Source organism: Gallinula chloropus (genome assembly GCF_964237585.1).
Source record: "Gallinula chloropus genome assembly, chromosome: 3".
Classification (NCBI taxonomy): domain Eukaryota; kingdom Metazoa; phylum Chordata; class Aves; order Gruiformes; family Rallidae; genus Gallinula; species Gallinula chloropus.
The window spans coordinates 419,068-436,732 of NC_140087.1; the positions used below are offsets into that span (position 1 = coordinate 419,068).

General features: G+C 42.9%; 1 protein-coding gene across 1 annotated transcript in view; it reads left to right on the forward strand.

Moving 5' to 3' along the window:
• The window catches only part of STX7 (syntaxin 7), a 34,643-nt gene extending 18,016 nt beyond the window's left edge, over nt 1-16,627 (forward strand). Inside the window, exons 3-10 of the mRNA XM_084260998.1 lie at nt 5,957-6,026; nt 7,742-7,832; nt 9,417-9,554; nt 10,287-10,339; nt 10,973-11,063; nt 12,301-12,373; nt 13,377-13,459; nt 15,139-16,627. Coding sequence (XP_084117124.1) covers nt 5,957-6,026; nt 7,742-7,832; nt 9,417-9,554; nt 10,287-10,339; nt 10,973-11,063; nt 12,301-12,373; nt 13,377-13,459; nt 15,139-15,231 — 692 coding nt within the window. The 3' untranslated portion in view covers nt 15,232-16,627. The remainder of the gene's footprint in view (nt 1-5,956; nt 6,027-7,741; nt 7,833-9,416; nt 9,555-10,286; nt 10,340-10,972; nt 11,064-12,300; nt 12,374-13,376; nt 13,460-15,138) is intronic.
• The last annotated feature ends 1,038 nt before the right edge of the window (nt 16,628-17,665 follow it).

Below are 17,665 nucleotides of genomic sequence, written 5' to 3' on the forward strand. Positions count from 1 at the left end.
GCCTAGTTCCCAAGGGGGACCTGCCTCCTGCAGGAACCCACAGTGGGCAAGGTGCTGCTCCTACAGGGTTGCCACGTGAGCTCTGAAAGATCTGTTGATCTTAAGCATTCAGCCTGAGCTTCAGTGTAGAAGTGGATGCAAGTTAGCCCGCCTCTGATGGAGATTGTTGTCATTGATTGAGGATCCCAGTAACTACAGGCCAGTCAGCCTCACTTCTGTCCCTGGAAAGGTGATGGAACAGTTTGTTTTGGATGCCATCTCCAAACAACTGGAAGAGAAGAAGGTTATGAGGAGTAGTCAGCATGGATTCACCAAGGGGAAATCGTGCTCGACCAATCTCATAGCCTTCTATGATGTCATCACCAACTGGGTGGACGGAGGGAGAGCAGTGGATGTCGTCTACCTTGACTTTAGCAAAGCTTTCGACACTGTCGCCCACGACATCCTGATAGACAAGCTGAGGGAACAAGGGTTAGATGAGTGGACAGTGAGGTGGGTCGAGAACTGGCTGTCGGACCGGGCTCAGAGGGTTGTGATCAGTGGAGTAGAATCTGAATGGAGACCTGTGACTAGCGGTGTTCCCCAGGGCTCGGTGTTGGGTCCAGTCCTGTTTAATATCTTCATTGACGATCTTGATGAGGGTATAGCATCCACCCTCAGCAAGTACGCCGATGATACAAAGCTGGGAGGATTGGCTGACACGCAGGAACACTGCGCTGCCATCCAGCGAGACCTTGACAGGCTGGAGAGCTGGGCTGGGAGAAACCAGATGAGGTTCAACAAGAGCAAGTGTAAAGTCTTGCACCTGGGGAGGAACAACCGACTGTATCAGTACAGGCTGGGGGATGACCTGCTGGAAAGGAGCTCTGTGGAGAAGGACCTGGGGGTCCTGGTTGATGACAGGTTGGCTATGAGCCAGCAGTGCGCACTGGTGGCGAAGAGAGCCAATGGGATCCTGGGATGCATCAGGAAGAGTATGTCCAGCAGGTCGAAGGAAGTGATCCTCCCCCTCTACTCTGCATTGGTCAGGCCCCACCTGGAGTACTGTGTCCAGTTCTGGGCTCCATGGTATAAAAAAGACAGGGATCTCCTGGAGAGAGTCCAGAGAAGGGCCACGAAGATGATTAAGGGCCTGGAACATCTCCCATATGAGGAAAGGCTGAGTAAGCTGGGTCTGTTCAGCCTGGAGAAAAGAAGGCTTAGGGGAGACCTAATTAGTGTTTATAAATATCTTAGACTTGGGACGCAGGGGGATTTGGCCAGCCCCTTTTCAGTGGTCTGTGGGGACAGGACTAGGGGCAATGGCTGTAAGCTGGAGCATAGGAAGTTCCGCACCAACATGCGGAAGAACTTTTTCACAGTGAGGGTGACGGAGCAGTGGAATAGGCTGCCCAGGGAGGTGGTTGAGTCTCCTTCTCTGGAGATATTCAAGTCTCGTCTGGATGCCTATCTGTGTAATATGAGATAGGGAGCCTGCTTTGGCAGGGGGGTTGGACCCGATGATCTCTTGAGGTCCCTTCCAACCCCTAAGATTCTGTGATTCTGTGATTCTGTGATACCCTGGTGACTTTGGTGAAGAAAGCCCATGTCCAGAGTGTGTGCTGTTCTGCAGCTCCTGAGCAAAGTCCAGTGGCTAGCTGTACATACCCAAGGAACCTGAGCTAAAGTGTCAGACTTTGCACTGAAATGGATTAAAATCATGCTGAAGATCCAGTCAGGCTCTGTTACAGGATTGGTAATGCCCGGAAGGACAGGGTCACCTCTGGTAGTTATATTGCTCCTGTCTTTCAGAGCATCTTGGGAAGTTGGAAAATAGGGAAGTGGGGAAAGGAAAAGTATAAAGGGTGAGGTAACCTAAGAACCCATCAAAACTGTGCTCTGATCTTTGGTCCCTGGCTGCTACCAGTTTGTTTACAGTGCTGCGCTGGGACTTTGAGTTGGGCCTGAGCGTTTGGCTCTCTGGGACACTTGAGCATTACTGGTGGACTGAGAGGCAGCAAAGCAGGTGGCAGGTGCCTTGATGGGCAGGGGTAGAAGCTGATGAAAGGAAGGAGGCAGTGCCATTCTAAAAACCACCATCAGCACTGAAGCAGGGAACTTAAGGGCCTCTGTTTCATGAAAACTAATCACAAGCTTCCAGCGGTTTTGACCTTCCTTTCCAGTGCCAGGACCATCTCTCTGCGTGTTTCCCAAATGGGGTAGTGGAAAGAGCCAGCGGAGATGTTTGTACAGTCAGGATGAGAGGCTGAGACTACCCTGCTTTTTCCTTGGGGTAAAAAGGGGATAGTGACTTTTATTTAAGAAGCTTTGAAGTCAGCTCTTGCTTTGAAGCAAATTCTGTAAGATCTTTGTGTGGATATGTGAAGGAACAAGATACTTTACCTCTGTGACCCAGGTTGCAGTATCTTAAAGCTTATTTTAAAGTTTGTTTTATCAGTAAAACTCTGTGAGTTTGTGACTCTGGACAAACATCTGGGGTTTAGGTGGTTTTGTGGTTATATGTATTATTTATATCAAGTGTTTGAACAAGTAGTAGCTGCAGTAAGAAATCTATAAGAAAACCCCAAGGCATACCAAAAGAATTGCAAATCTACATAGGAAATGTATTTTTTAGTTTGTATACACTCTAGCATGTGTGTATCTGTGCGAGTATGAAGGATGGACTCCTCTAACTCATCAGCCTGCAGGTGAGTACTGTAATTAAGATCTCAGGAAGGTCAGCTTCTCTGCTTTCTGTGCTGTACTGGTCCTACGAACTTGCTTTGGCTTTTTTATGAAGACAGCTTCAGCTGAAGACTGTTGGCCACAATTTACTTTTACTGCTCTGCCTTTTTTTCTGTTTGTTTACTTAAGTAATGTTTCACTTTTCAATGCGTTATATTTCATATGAGCAAAAAGTTGAAAAGATAAATGCTGTTTTATTTCTGAATAATACCCTTCTTGCAGAAGGTTAAGGAGGAAAATACTAAATTACAGGAAGCCTGAGAAAATCAGTGTCTGTTCAGTTCTTGGGTTTTTTTGTTTGGGGTGGGGTTTTTCTTTTTCTTGGTTTTGTTTATTTTTTTTCCCTTGGGGTTTGAAATTCTGTTAGCACTTAGCTATTTTGATGCATATATATGGACTTCGTGGTAAAATGTGTTTTCATTCTGTGCTGAATTCTTGAATCACAAGATCTGACCTGGGATGAACTTCCCTCTGCTTGAAACTGTAGCTGATGCGGTGCTGCCTTTTCGTTTCCTCTTAATTATCTACTTGTATTCAGTTTTAGAATAGGATAAATATCTGATTAGCTTGGAATACATAAAAGCTAAGTGCAGGCTTTGTTTCAGAGAATTTGTCAAGAGAGAGCCTTTAAAACACAAACCTGAACTTTCTCTATTTGCAGTTAAAGAATCCCTCTCTAGGTGGCGGTAGGACACACCGGTACTCATCTGTCTGCCGCAGAGCTGCCAACAGAGCTTGCAGTTTGCTTTGAGTTTTTATTCTCCCTGTAAAAGAGCATACGGAATATCCGAACCCCTTGGCTCAGCAATCAGAAGGGAGAGTGCCTTAGAGGAAATAAAGCACAATTTGCCTTCAGATTTACAGATACTAAAACTTGACGCTGTTGAAGAGAACACCAGCAGGTTATTTACTTGTTTGTTTGCGTTAAAACCATGTGTTACACATTACCCCAAGCTGGTGTTCACCAGGCTGTGTGACCACGTCCAGCTGCTGAGGAGATCCCCCCTCTCCCAGGCTGGAGGCTGTGTTTGCCCCCCCACCATTCCCAGGCTGGAGGCTGTGTTTGACCCCCACCATTCCCAGGCTGGAGGCTGTGTTTGCCCCCTCCCCATTCCCAGGCCAGAGGCTGTGTTGCCCCCCCACCATTCCCAGGCCGGAGGCTGTGTTTGACCCCCACCATTCCCAGGCCGGAGGCTGTGTTTGCCCCCTCCCCATTCCCAGGCCAGAGGCTGTGTTTGCCCCCTCCCCATTCCCAGGCCGGAGGCTGTGTTTGACCCCCACCATTCCCAGGCCGGAGGCTGTGTTTGACCCCCACCATTCCCAGGCTGGAGGCTGTGTTTGCCCCCTCCCCATTCCCAGGCTGGAGGCTGTGTTTGCCCCCTCCCCATTCCCAGGCCAGAGGCTGTGTTGCCCCCCCACCATTCCCAGGCTGGAGGCTGTGTTGCCCCCCCACCATTCCCAGGCTGGAGGCTGTGTTGGCCCCCTCCCCATTCCGAGGCTGGAGGCTGTGTTGGCCCCCTCCCCATTCCGAGGCTGGAGGCTGTGTTGGCCCCCTCCCCATTCCCAGGCCGGAGGCTGTGTTGGCCCCCTCCCCATTCCCAGGCCGGAGGCTGTGTTTGCCCCCCCACCATTCCCAGGCTGGAGGCTGTGTTTGCCCCCCCACCATTCCCAGGCTGGAGGCTGTGTTTGCCCCCCCACCATTCCCAGGCTGGAGGCTGTGTTTGCCCCCTCCCCATTCCCAGGCTGGAGGCTGTGTTTGGCCCCCCTGCCCAGGCTTGGTGGCAGGTGGTGACAGTAGACAAAATTCAAAAACTTTCAGTTATGTTTTGCTGCTTTTCAGCTCAGTTAAAACAAAAGCTGTGTGGGACCCATCCTAGAGTGCTGTTCCCCCTCGGGAATTTGTGTAGTAGCTTGCATCCACTCAGTTCCCCTAAAGATTTCTGCCTGGAGGTGTTTGATATTCCCCTTATGCAAACCTTGGGGACTAGCTTTTCCCTTTTTTCGTGCCATTGTTACCTGGGTGTGCACAGACGGGGTTGGCTGTAACAGTCATCAACCTTGTGACATTATGTGAAGCAACATAGAAAACCCAATATCATTTAATTCACTGGAGACTTGTTATCAAAAAACGACTAGAATGAATATTATTGCAAAAAATGTTCTGAGGAATTCCAGTTTCATCTAACTGCTGAACATACATTTCAGGAAACTGAAGTTCTGTCTGTCTGTTACAGAGCTCTCCCATAGTGCATGGAAAAAAATATGCTTTTATGCTTCTTTTTAAAATGGCCTTCTTTATTGCTTAGAGATGCCTTTTACTGCAATTTTAACTGCATTTTGGAGGAAAAAAAAATAGCATGCTAGTAAAATGAGGATCAGTGTTCTGTGTTTTCTCCTGACTGTGTAGTACACCAGTCTGCCAGGGGAGGGCCACAGAAATAGAGGACAAGTCTACTCCTAGCTGAGATGAATCAAAAATAACTTCTCTAGCATATTTGTTCTTTTGTTTTAGAAGATATGAGGGTGTTAACCTGAGGTAAAGCACATCAGGGATATTAGTTTTGTAGTGTGATAAACCTTGTGGTGTCTGCGTTTTTCTCCTTGCTCTCTCATGTGACAGCAAAATATTTTATGCTGAAAATAAGGCTCAGATGATGTGCTGGTTTTTGCAGTACTTATTGGAATGTACTTATCAAAAAAAACTCTCCTCAGGTGTTCAGGTTTGAATTGTAATTTTGAGATTTTAAAATATGGGCTACAAACCACCAGTGATGTTGATGTACTCTAAGCCCATGAGTGTTGTCTTATCAATGCACTGATTCTGAGATATTCATGTATGGTGATGTCATGGCAGTTGGTAATACAGCATTCCAAAATGACATGCATAAAATGTGATTAGGCTAGAATAAGAATTCTGCTGCTTGTTTTCAGAAGTAATACCAAAAGGCCTGATGTATGCTTGCTATAGTGAAGCTGTTAACTGATCTTTAAACTGCATGTTTGTACCTAGACACTCGAATACATTCTCATACTTTATAGGAAACCCTGGGCTTTGTCTTTGGCGTGGCAAACCCCATCCCGAGTTGTTCTGGGACTTTATAGTGGGTGGGAAAAGTCTTGAGTATCCATTTCTGTCAACTCTTAGGGCTTTAGACTTGTCAGGCAGAAATGCATAAAATGAAGTGGGAATCACCTGTGCACCATCAAAGTGTCTCTGTGTCTTCACAAACAGCTGCCGAAATACAAAGAACTCTGCATCAGCTGGGAACCGCGCAGGACACGCCGGAGCTGAGGCAGCAGCTGTGAGTACTTCACGGGCAATGTCTCATTTCACTGCCGTGTAAACAGCCTCCTGGGAGATGATGAGGTGTTTTTTTGGTTGGGAAAATCACTTGATCTCACTGAGAAGGGCAAGTATAGAGACATGCTTGAAATTTAAATGTTAAAATTAATCTTGGATGGTCTCTGTAGAGTCAGGTGGTTTGCCCATTTGCGTTGCCTGCAGTATCCATAGGTCTGTAAAACCTATGCTGTATGTCAGCAAAAGGAAAGGGGTGGGAACAGAAAACAATGTCACTGTTTTAAAAACAAGCACCCACACTCCTCCACCTGCCTTCAAATTTACCTGCATAAGTTTCACAAGGTAGTGAATATATTGGGGTGGTGGTGACATGAGATACCGGGGCAGAGCGGGGAATGTTGTTCTAGTGATGAAAGCTGCAGTAGGGGATGACTTTATAATATAAACGTGTACCAACAATACTAAAAGAGCAGAAGTTTGAAATAAGGCTCCAAGGCAGATGCTGTGCTGTAGTTCAGTTACCTGAAGGTGGATTTTCATTACTGTGCTGCTAGCAGAGACAGTCCACTGTCCTCCTCTTCACAGTCGAATGACCTGGTATGACTTTTTTTCCCATTAAACTCCTTTGCCACATTAATCTTGGCATCATAAATGCATGCAAGTGAGCTGTTGTGCTAACCCTGTGGGTGAGAAAGTTGTCAGTCTTCAGAGTGGCTAATGGCACACTATGGCTGTTGAAGGGGAGGGGGAGAAAAGGTGTGCATTGGACCAAAGGAATCATGTTTATTTTCTGTGAACAGCCAACTTTATAACAGCCCAAGTACAGGGCCAGCCAGGTACAATCTACAGTGGATGTCCTACCAGAGACTCTGAATAGCAGAAGATCGACATACACAGTTTAGGCAATAACCAGACAGGATCTAGGCATAAATTCACAACTAAACTGGATGGAAGCTATTGTGAACTGACTGACATTCCAGTCCCTTTTTTGAGGTAATATATATGGCAAGCTTCCTGGAGTTTTCATCTGTCCCTTTTTAACTTGTCTGGACATTTGATCCTTCCTTTCATGTTGGTGTGGATCTGAAGAGTCATTTGATTATTTTAAATATTGATATTGTTTGTAATACCTTTCCAGATAAAACCTTTTGATATACTTGGAGGGTGAGTGGGTGTGATACAAAAGCAGGTAAAGAATTGGAGTCGCTATGGGGAAAGAAGCATGAAAGTTGGTAAAAGAGTATGTGATAGTATCAGAGGCAGAGAGACAAAAGACCCAAAATAGTAATGCTACTGAGGAGACTTTTTTTAAGCACTGTTAAAGCTATTAATAAATAATAAAGTTTTCAGCTAAGTTCACAACCATTGTATCACGGGAGAACATAGATGTCTTTGGATGAGCTTCCCAGGAACTATCAGGAATTGAACTATTGGAAACGTATAGGTGCTCACAATAAGTAGAAACCTATTGCTGCATCCTAGGAAAATAGAAGAAAGTTTAAAAAATAAAAGAAAATAAAAAAGGTGAGTAATGAGATGCTGTGAGAAGCACACAACCCTTCAGCATCTGTCCTGCCTGGAGTTCGTGGTCTCGTGTCTTTAGAGTGAAGAGTAGAATAAGAGGGCTTATGCACTTTAGCCAAGCTGCTGTTCTGAGAATCAGTGGAATGTGAAGGAACGCAGTGGTCTCTAATAAAACTTTGCATTTGGTTTCAGACAACAGAAGCAGCAGTACACCAACCAGCTTGCCAAAGAAACTGACAAATACATTAAAGAGTTTGGATCCTTGCCTGCAACAAGTGAACAGGTAAAAAACCAAAGAGCATGCTGTGTTTGATGGTTATGTAGAGTACTTGGGTGACTTCAGTTTTGTGTGCCTATTTTTGTGCTCCTCACCAGGCTTTCAAAGCACTGTTTACTTAACACAGTTGCACAACAGGGACAGGTACAACGTCACAATATGTTGTTGCAGCCCAGGCTTGTTTCGAAGTTGGTTTCCTGTGTCAGGAACGAGGTAGTTTGACTCAAATGGTAGGGAACAAGGCAGTGCACTGTGCCTGTGACTGCAAGTAGCCAGGCACTTTGTAATCATTTGCAGTGATGCTACATCTGACTCCACAGGCAATCCGACTGCTTCCAGGGTCAAGGAATTGTGTGCCAAAATTGCTTGCCAGGCAGGGGCCGATCTGTCCAATAATGCACTAGGTCTGTTCTAAATCACTCAGATAAGCATATATGCTTGTGTCTTGTCCACAGGCTTTTACTTTTGTAAAGAGGAATGTACAGGACCTGTTACTAAAACAACTTGTGCAGTCTTTAAACTGCTTTCCCAGGTCTGTGTAAAATCTCATCAGGAAGTGACATGTGAAGTGGTTGTTGTCATTAGCACACTCCTGTCTGCCATCCTGTGGTTTCTTATCCTAGTGAAATCTGTGACTTAAATAAAGGAAGAGCAAGAGGATCCCAGGAAGTGTGGGTTCAGGTTATCTGCACTCAATAAAATTGTCTGGTCTGTTGTTGGTTACCAAGGAGACTTCAGGGAAGTTAATTGTCCTGAAACACAGAATTCAAGTGGCTGGCCATGATATAGGTGTGCTTATCCTATCAAGTTGTAAACTTCCAATAGAGGTCTTAAAACTTGGTCTTGGCAGTGAGATGTTTTACTGTTTAATTTTACTCCTTTTATCATGAACATCTTCATCAAAGCTGCCTCCCAATGAGATGCATGAGTAGCAGATTGATAAATGGCTAATTATAACCTCTCAGAAATTCGGAAGGGAAGGTTGATGTAATGCATACATTTAGGGAGACTATACTGAGAGCCCCATTTTCCTCTTGCCTCCCCTACGTCTCTGAGGTTTTTTTTTTTTTAAATAAAAAAGCAGAAAGTTAAGAACAGGTGTTTTTGTAGCAGTTCTTAAGCATTCATGGAAGGATGTGAGCCCACTTCTGGGTGCTGTTCAATGCATATTTCCAGCGTGTATGTAAATTGCATGTGAAGTGCCCTGTTCTTTCTTTTGTGCACCATTCCCCCCCAACTCAGTCACCTTTACATATTTTAGCATTCATGATATCAAAATATTTAAGCAGGAGGTTGTATACTCCACAGATGATAAGGAAGGTAGAAGCTTTCTTGCCCCTGCTCATTTCTCATTTCCTGCTGTTTAATGAGAATAAATACATTGGTTTCTTCCCTGAATTGTGCAGAGTTACGTGATCCTGGAGGGAAGGAAGGTTTGTCCACACAGTTGCAAATGGTTTAGTAGACAGCCTTCCCTCAGAACTATTTAGAAAGAGAATGAGTGTGTGCCTTAGCCTTGAGCAGCCTGGAAATGGCAGAGCCTTGAAAACCCAGAACTCATTTGACTTGGTAAAACCTTTTCTCCTGTAGCGTCAGAGGAAAATACAGAAAGACCGTCTTGTGGGGGAGTTCACCACAGCACTAACAAACTTCCAGAGACTCCAAAGGCAAGCTGCAGAGAAAGAAAAAGACTTTGTAGCCAGAGTACGAGCCAGCTCAAGGGTATCTGTAAGTATTGAGAAATGTGCCATTGCACTCTGTTGACAGTAGTGGTGGTGGTGTTGGAATTCATGCATGCCTCCGCAGTATTATTTACAAAAGTTCATATATGACTCCAAATGCTGCAGAATGTGTGCTGTGTGATTATAAGTATATAGCTATAAGCTGTCTTTGCTCACTTTTATGTATAGCTGAATTGCACAGTTTGTTTTATAATAAAGACTGGATTAAGTTTTAGCTCCCCACAAGAACTGTGATTTTTAACTTGCCTTTGTCACACAGATGCAGGAACTGCCCCAGGGTTCATCCTGTAATCTTGCAAAAGCAATTTTTAGTAGATTTTGAAATGCTTTTGCTGGACCTTTGGATGTCAACATGTATTTTTTTCCTACAGGGAAGAAAGACTTTCCAGATTTCCATGCAGAATGTAAGCAGAGAAGTGCTGAGGAGCTAGAGATGTTGAGCTTTTCCTTGTTAGCATATCAGTGTTGCTTCTTCACTGTGTCACATACACATTGCTGTACTTGTAAATTTTATCAGGCAGTTACAGAGTTGAATGTTTTTGCTTGTGTTCCAGCTTTACACATGCATAAAGGAGAATCAGGACGAGAATGTGTTAAATCATGTTTCAGTTTGAACTTGACAATGTAAACGCTGTGAGATTGACATACAGAAATGCTGACAGTGCTTCTTTCAGAGCCCTAATCTTCTATTTATGTTTTATATACACTGGTGATGTAGGGTGGTGCTCCTGAAGATAACTACAAAGAAGGAACACTTGTCTCTTGGGACAGGTAGGCTGAATTTGATAATAAATCTTAACCTAGGTCAGAATAATAAATAGCCTGTAGGGAAGCCAGCCACTGATGATGATGATGGTGTTGTTATTATGGTTTTATTACACTTTTTTTTCTGATCAGTTGCCTTTTTCTGGAGGGAATTGGGAATAGGTTGTTCATTTAGGCTTTCTTCCAAGTGCTGAGGAGAGGCTTTGTTGGGATAGGTGGGAAGGAAAAGTAGCAGTTTGCACATCTCCCTTTTTTTTTCCCTATGCTTTGATCATCTCCTTAAGCTGCCCTAAGTCTGTATTTGGGATTCCTGAAGCCCAAATTTAGGTAAGCAGAGTCCAATCCGCGAATAGAGTAAAACTTAAGATGTTATAAGGGTCCAGTGTTTACTGGGATCTTCCATGACTTTCATGCTCTGAGAGCTGCTCAGTCTCAGGTTCTGTTTTGTTGGCTAGTTTGCTTTTGCCTCAGGTGGGTATAAACTGTGCAGTTTATAACTCAGAAGAAACTGCCTTTGTATTCATACTTGGAATTTCCAGTCAGCCAGCTCAATGCCATGTGCTTGACCCTCATTTTATTCTTCTGAGTTATTTCTCACCACACCTGTTCAATTCTGGGGTTATTTTTTTTGCTTGGTAGTCAGCCCCAGGCACAAGTGCAAGATGATGAAATTACAGAAGATGACCTCCGTCTTATTGAGGAGAGAGAATCTTCCATCAGGCAGCTTGAGGTAAGTACAGGTGGTTTTACAGCAGAACACACTTTTTAACATTTCCAAAGAAAAAACATTGAGTAGTGGCATGAGCAGTAATTGCAAACATCAATCTTGAGGGTTAGGGTTTGTTTGTGGGTGTGGGTTTTTTCCTTCAATGCTACAAATATTGCCACTAGATGTGAAATGGGCATTAGAAATCTACTGGATGAAAGCCATCATCTGACACCCTGTTTAACTTCAGTGGCTGAGTTATAGAATAAGAGAATGCTCATGTGACTGCAAGAAAAAATACATACTGCTTTTTCCCAACACAGTCATCATATCGATTTTTTAATATTGACTATAAGTGAAGCAAAATTATGCCTTTCCTTGCAGGTGTTTACTATATATTGTTAAACATCTGAATTTTGTAAGTGTTCATTCTGAATGCTTCTAAAAATACAGGTACTCTGTTTCATTCAAACTTTTGTAGTTAAGAGCTGATCAGAAGGTCAAAAAATTTAAAGCAAGATAGAAACTACACACAAAAAAGTGTCAGGTGATGAAATACTGATGTGAAGAGACTTTGGTGAAGACAAAATTATATTTTCCAGCTAGTCTGAAATCCACGTCTCTGCCATCAGCAAGAGAGATGCCAGAACTAGAGTTTGTCAGGAAGTCTTGCTGATACACGTGGCAAAATCTATCCTATATTAATTTTTCAGTAATTTCTCCCTTGCCACCCACACGTTCGCATACAGTGAACTAAACTTTAGTTAAGAAGAGACCATATGCACAGTGGTAACCTGTCATCTATCATTTCATCACCATGAGATGATAATGGGATAAAGTAACAGAGGTGAGATACCCTGTTCGTATTATAGAAGTAATTTCTGTAAAGTGTGCTGCTTATGAAATCTGGGGGTGTTTGATTTAACAGGCATACAAAACCTACTACAATATACTGTCTGCACCTGCTTTTATTAATTTGGCTTCAATGGGTAGCTTTTAAGCAAAATTGGAATGAGCCTTTCCCTTCAGTTAAACTAATTCAAGTAAGTGTGTAGACAAGCCCTCAGCAATGAGGGATGCTGTTTGTGATTTGAAGTGTACTTTGTGCACATACCCATATTCAGTTAGATTATGATTTCCAAATAAATATATTAAGGTTAGTAAAGAGTCATGGATGCAGACTGAGGAGGAGCAGTATTTGTATCTAAATGTACAGACATGCTAGAGTGTGTTAATTCATGAGATGATTGTTTTCTTGCAGGCAGATATTATGGACATCAATGAAATTTTTAAAGATTTAGGAATGATGATTCATGAACAAGGTGATGTGATAGGTAAGTCTGAAGCATTTTGATAGTGTTTCTCTGGGGGTCAGCATTGTAGAACTTTCTTTTTCTAGAAGAACTCCTCTAACGAGAATATCAATGCTCAAGCAAATCAGGTGCTACCTGATAAGGGGTAGACTGGCTGAGGAGACTGGGAATACATTAAGATAATGTGTTTAAAATGTAGTTGAAGACATTATATAGTCTTAATTGTATATAAAATGTCCTGTAAAGTAGTTTTTTGAACTGTTTGTACATAAAATTGGAGTTCATATGGGGAGTTGTACTCTACTGACTAGTGTTACAAATGTGCAGATTCAGCAAAGGTTCCTGCTTTACACTCCATGCAAACTGATTTATTCTTTTAAGGAAATGTAATTGGAAAAGAGATTTTCTGAGTCTGCTGCTAAGCCATGCTCTTGCCTGTCCAGCCTACATTTGCAGGGCTTTTTCTATTTATTGCCTTAGCCATAATGTGTTCTTATTTTTACAGGAAGAAAAAAATTAATCTGTGTCAGTATGCTAGAATACCAAACTAGAGCTGTGCCTCTTGGGGTGTTTTGTGTGTCTGTTTCTTCTGATTTCATAGGCCTTAGGACTTTTTTTAAAGTCTGAGCCAGAAGTTAGTCAGTAGCAAGCTGGAGGACAAGTGAAAGTAAAAAAAGCAACCACAACAAACAAACAAAAATCCAAAACAAACCCCCAAAAATAAAAGGAAAGAAAAAAGTAAACGTACTCAAAGTTTCTATCTTGGTTAAGGTTCAGCTCTAGAAGCAGGGCACTGTTCCTGATGTGAAGTCAGCCACTCACTGCCTGGGTGATTCAGAAACAAGCTCAGACTTCTCGGCTGGGTCAGACTTCGTTTTGCAAGGTGTAAAACTTTGGGTACTGATGAAGGCACCAGCAATTGGGCAGCAGCTATTATGTGTGATCTCAAGTGTATTTCAGTATTCTAAAACTTTGCCTGGGTTATAACTAATCAAAATTTGAAATCTTGTCTTTCAAAATAAAGATAGCATTGAAGCCAACGTGGAAAATGCAGATGTACATGTGCAACAAGCAAACCAGCAACTGTCCAGAGCTGCAAACTACCAGGTAATGTCAGTGCAGACTGCCAGCTGTGTGTAACAGTCCTTTCTCAGTAGTCCTGCCTTCCACTTTCTTTTTAAGTTCAGATTTTGCTTAGCAATTTCCTTAAGGCTTGGAGGCTTACTTATTCTGTTAGACTACCAGGGTATTTCTAGGTCACAATAAAACAAAAGTCAGTGACCTCTGATAGCTTTGGGTTTCCTGTAAAATTAGCCAGGCTTTTTCAGAGCACCCGGTGTTACACATTTAAAACCAAAACAAACAGACAAACAAACTTCTCCTCCTACAGCTTAAGAAGTAAAAGGCTCCTGTGGATGGAGAGCAAGCCACTAAGGATCACTGGAGGAGTAGGGAAGTCTTCTGGAGGTGCTGCCAATTAAACTGATTTTTGCTCTCTGAAATCTTCCTGAGGCTGTGTATTTCCAGCTTCTGTTAGTTGCTACCCTGATGTTAAAACATATTTCAAACTGTAAATTTGTTTATAAGAGCCTTTTAAAATACTTTTAATGCCACTTCTTTATAACATTTTTGGAACTTACTAGAAATAATCTCGCTAGTAATAAATATTCCCCCTTAAGTCAGAGTTATACTTAGACTTTTTATTTTTAAAAAAAGTCATCTTATGTGTGTTATTAGTAACCAGCACAGTAAATCAATGACTAAATGTCTGAAGGATTGCCTGCTGACTTCAGAAGTGGGAGAGGGAAAGGGGTGGATGCATCCTTGAACTGTGTTCTAGGTGGCACTAATTGGCATGTTAATTATGATTGCTGGTTCCTGTTTTGATGCTGACAAAATTTAGGAGAAAAAACAACAGTAGCAGCCAGAATTTTCAGTAGCAGTTGTTAGTTTTCTGGTTGAAATTTGAAGTAAAGCACAAAGTTTCTCATCTCAAGGAGGAAAGGATTAATATCTTCTGATCTCAAAGGAAGGTTGTTGAGACTTTTGACAGGCTTCTGTTTGGTAGGTCTTGCAGCAGAGACCAAACACTCAGCCGAGTTTGCCTGTGTTTGGAAGGGTTGTGTAGTTTGCTTCAGATTTGCACTTTCCTGTGCTTGAAAACTCATTCTTGCTCCAAGATGCTGAAAAACCTTTTCCACTTCCAGCAGACTTATTTCAGTTTTGGCACCTGTTACATCTGTCTGCCCTGACATCTGTACAGTGACATCTGTATACCTGGGTCTCTAGTCAGGTCTCTCTTTTTAAGAGCAAATTTTACTGAAGCAACTTCACAAAACAAACTTTTAAAATAACCATGCAAGCAGATGCCAAGTCAATCAATCTTCCAGAAGCCTAAAATTGCAGTCCTTTGCCCCCTTCTCTTCGTGCAGATTGATTGACCATATTCCTTTGTACATGATCACCAGCCCTTTCACATTTTCTTTCCCCCAGTGTTCTAACTGCATCCATTCATTACATTACTGCATTCTCTTTCATTAGTTTATTATGTATGCCAGAAAATACCACTGAAATAATTCTGTTGAATAATATAGCTGTAAGTCATGGATAAATTAGCTTTTTTTTTTTTTTAAACAACTTTACATGACTTGTTGTTAGTAAGGACACAATTTAGTTAGATTGCACAAGCAATAGGACTATAAAAGCATTTGATTAGTCTTCTGATGTGGTGGTGCAGTTTTCAATCAACTTGTTTGGTTTGTTGGGTTTTTTTTGTCTGTTGGCAGCAAAAGTCCCGAAAGAAGATGTGCATCCTCATGGTGGTACTTGCTGTGGGAGTGTTGCTGCTTGTGATCATCCTGTGGGCCTCTCTAAAATAAGCCCCTGGAGAAAGCGTTGCGGTTGGTACTTAAATTATGAAAGGATATTCCTAGTCATGGTTTGCTTATTGTGAAGCTGAGTAAGATAATGGTTCTGTACTTCTTCACACTTATTTTTTTAATAAGATTTTTTTGTTTTAACGTGAGAAGTAACGTGCTCAGTACTACCCTAAGTATAACTGCCTGCCCTGTTGGATGGGAGTGCTTTCTTAGTAGGAAACAAAGTCAGCATCATGAACTGTTCCATTAACTTAAACATGAAAACCTCTTAATGTTTGGGGAGGGGGGTGTGTGTGTAATCAAAATCCTGATAATTTGTTTTGAAGGGGCAGGTAATTATCTTTTAGGATATTGCTAAATGTTGCTGCCAAAACAGGCTCCTGAGTTGTTGCTTGAGGCAACAAATCCACAACTCGGAATTTATTCTTAAGTTAGAAATTTCTTTCTTTCTGTCTCTTTCCCTTCCATCCCAGTCACCTGCCCGTTTGATATGGGTGGTTCAGAAAGAAAATGTAGGTTGCAGAAGTTGGTGTGATCTCTCTTTTAAAACTGAAACCTTTGAATTAAGCCTTATGTTTGCCTGAAGTCTTTCAGATGCTTCATATATATCTGTATCCAGGGTCAAGTATGGTTATGCCTGGAAGCCTCCTGCAAAGGTGGGTAGGGTGGATGGTGTAATTATGTGGATTTTTTTGTTCCAGTCCTTGCATTAAGAAATATGGTGTTTTATGTGCACACTTTTGGTATCTTTGCATCTGAAGTGTGCATCAGTGAGCTTGGCTAGCTGAAAATAAGCTCTAGTCTGTGAATTCTTAGATTTACTGGGAAGAATAGAAATTCCCAACTTCCTAACTGCACTTGAGTATTGCTGTTCTGAAACTGCTGTGATTCAGTTTCCACAAACAGATCCCAAGTTGTACGTGAGGTCTTTCTTAAAGCTGAGGAAAAGCAGATTATAAATTCAATTCCAAGTTCAACAGTGGGATTTGAAATTAAGTTGGACTGATTCAAACTGGTTAAGATGGGGAGTTGGACCCGATGATCTCTCGAGGTCCCTTCCAACCCCTACAATTCTGTGATTCTGATTCTTATGGCCTTTAAAATGACCTTTTTCCTTCTGTGCCATTTTGTACTAATATATTAAACAATGTAACAACACTTTTTTGCCAATTAATATGTTTGCCTTTTTAACTGATCTTGATGAACTAATCTGGAAAGTGTACGGATGAAAAAGCCACTTAATCTGTATTTTATGAGGTTCTCGTACACTAGGCTGGTAGGGAATGCACTGTTTACATGACAAGCTATGGAATATTATCTGGGAACAATCCAACTGTAAGCATACGTGGACTTTGGAATTGTAACCGTGCAACCAAAATAAAGGTCTTTTAAAGAGTGTGATTCTCTAGTAGCTCCTTCCCTTCCCCAGAGTCTGTCTTTACAAGTGCAGCTGTTGTCTTTGCCTGCGTGTGAGTGACTGAAACTCCGGAGAACTTGGTGTCTGCTGGCTGATCAGCCCAGAGGGACCTCTGTTCCTGTGCCACACCTTGCTCCTGGGCTTTGCATTCCCACCTGCGAGAGCTCAGTGGCAGGAGGAGAGGCGGCGCTGCTGGGTGGCTGCTGGCAGCCGGGGCGCAGGGCAGGCTGTTACCAGCTCTGCTTCAGCACAGCCTGAAGCTTTTCAGGGATGGGAATCTGTGGTGTGGGAAGGGGGCTTGTGCTGCCCTATTTGGATTCCCAAAAGCAGTGGAGGAAAAACAAGCCCAATGAAACTGCGTGATTGTGTTCTATGTAGTGTGGTCAATGTTTCTGAGACTGAAAGGGGAGTTTAATTTCCATGGAAGTTGCAGTGTTCTGTGACTGCCTTTGTGCCATAAGTGAGGATGGGACTCCATTTACAAGTCCTGTGTTTTCAGCTGGTGTCAGCCACGGTAAGGCTGGTGCTGGTAATGCTAATGCCTTTGTGTCCAGACTACGCCAGTCTCAACTAGAAGAGCAGCCAGCATTTTGGCTGAGGACCTTCTCAGCAGTGAACTGTCTAAAGCTGACTTTGGAAGTTTCCTGACCTGGATGGGTGACAAAGTCTTTACACTATTGCCAAGAGGTGCAGAGGAATGCCTGATCCTCCTTGCCTCGGAGATCCTTTCCTTTATTGCGTTGTCATACCTGCCTCTCAGTCACCGAGTGGTTCCAGCAGCGTGTCAGCAGCTCGGACTTCGGTCTGTGGTAATGCTTGTCACATCCAGTGTGCATTACAGTTTGTGTTCTTCAGCTAGGACAGCTCTCTGCTAAAAGGCTTAACTTCCATCTTGGCATGAAACAGTGCTGCCTTCTAAAGGGATCACAACCTTCCCTGTTGGTTTTACACGCAGCGACAGCAAGGCAGAATAGCTGGTACCTAAAACGTCATCCATCAGGAGCTGATGAGAATCAG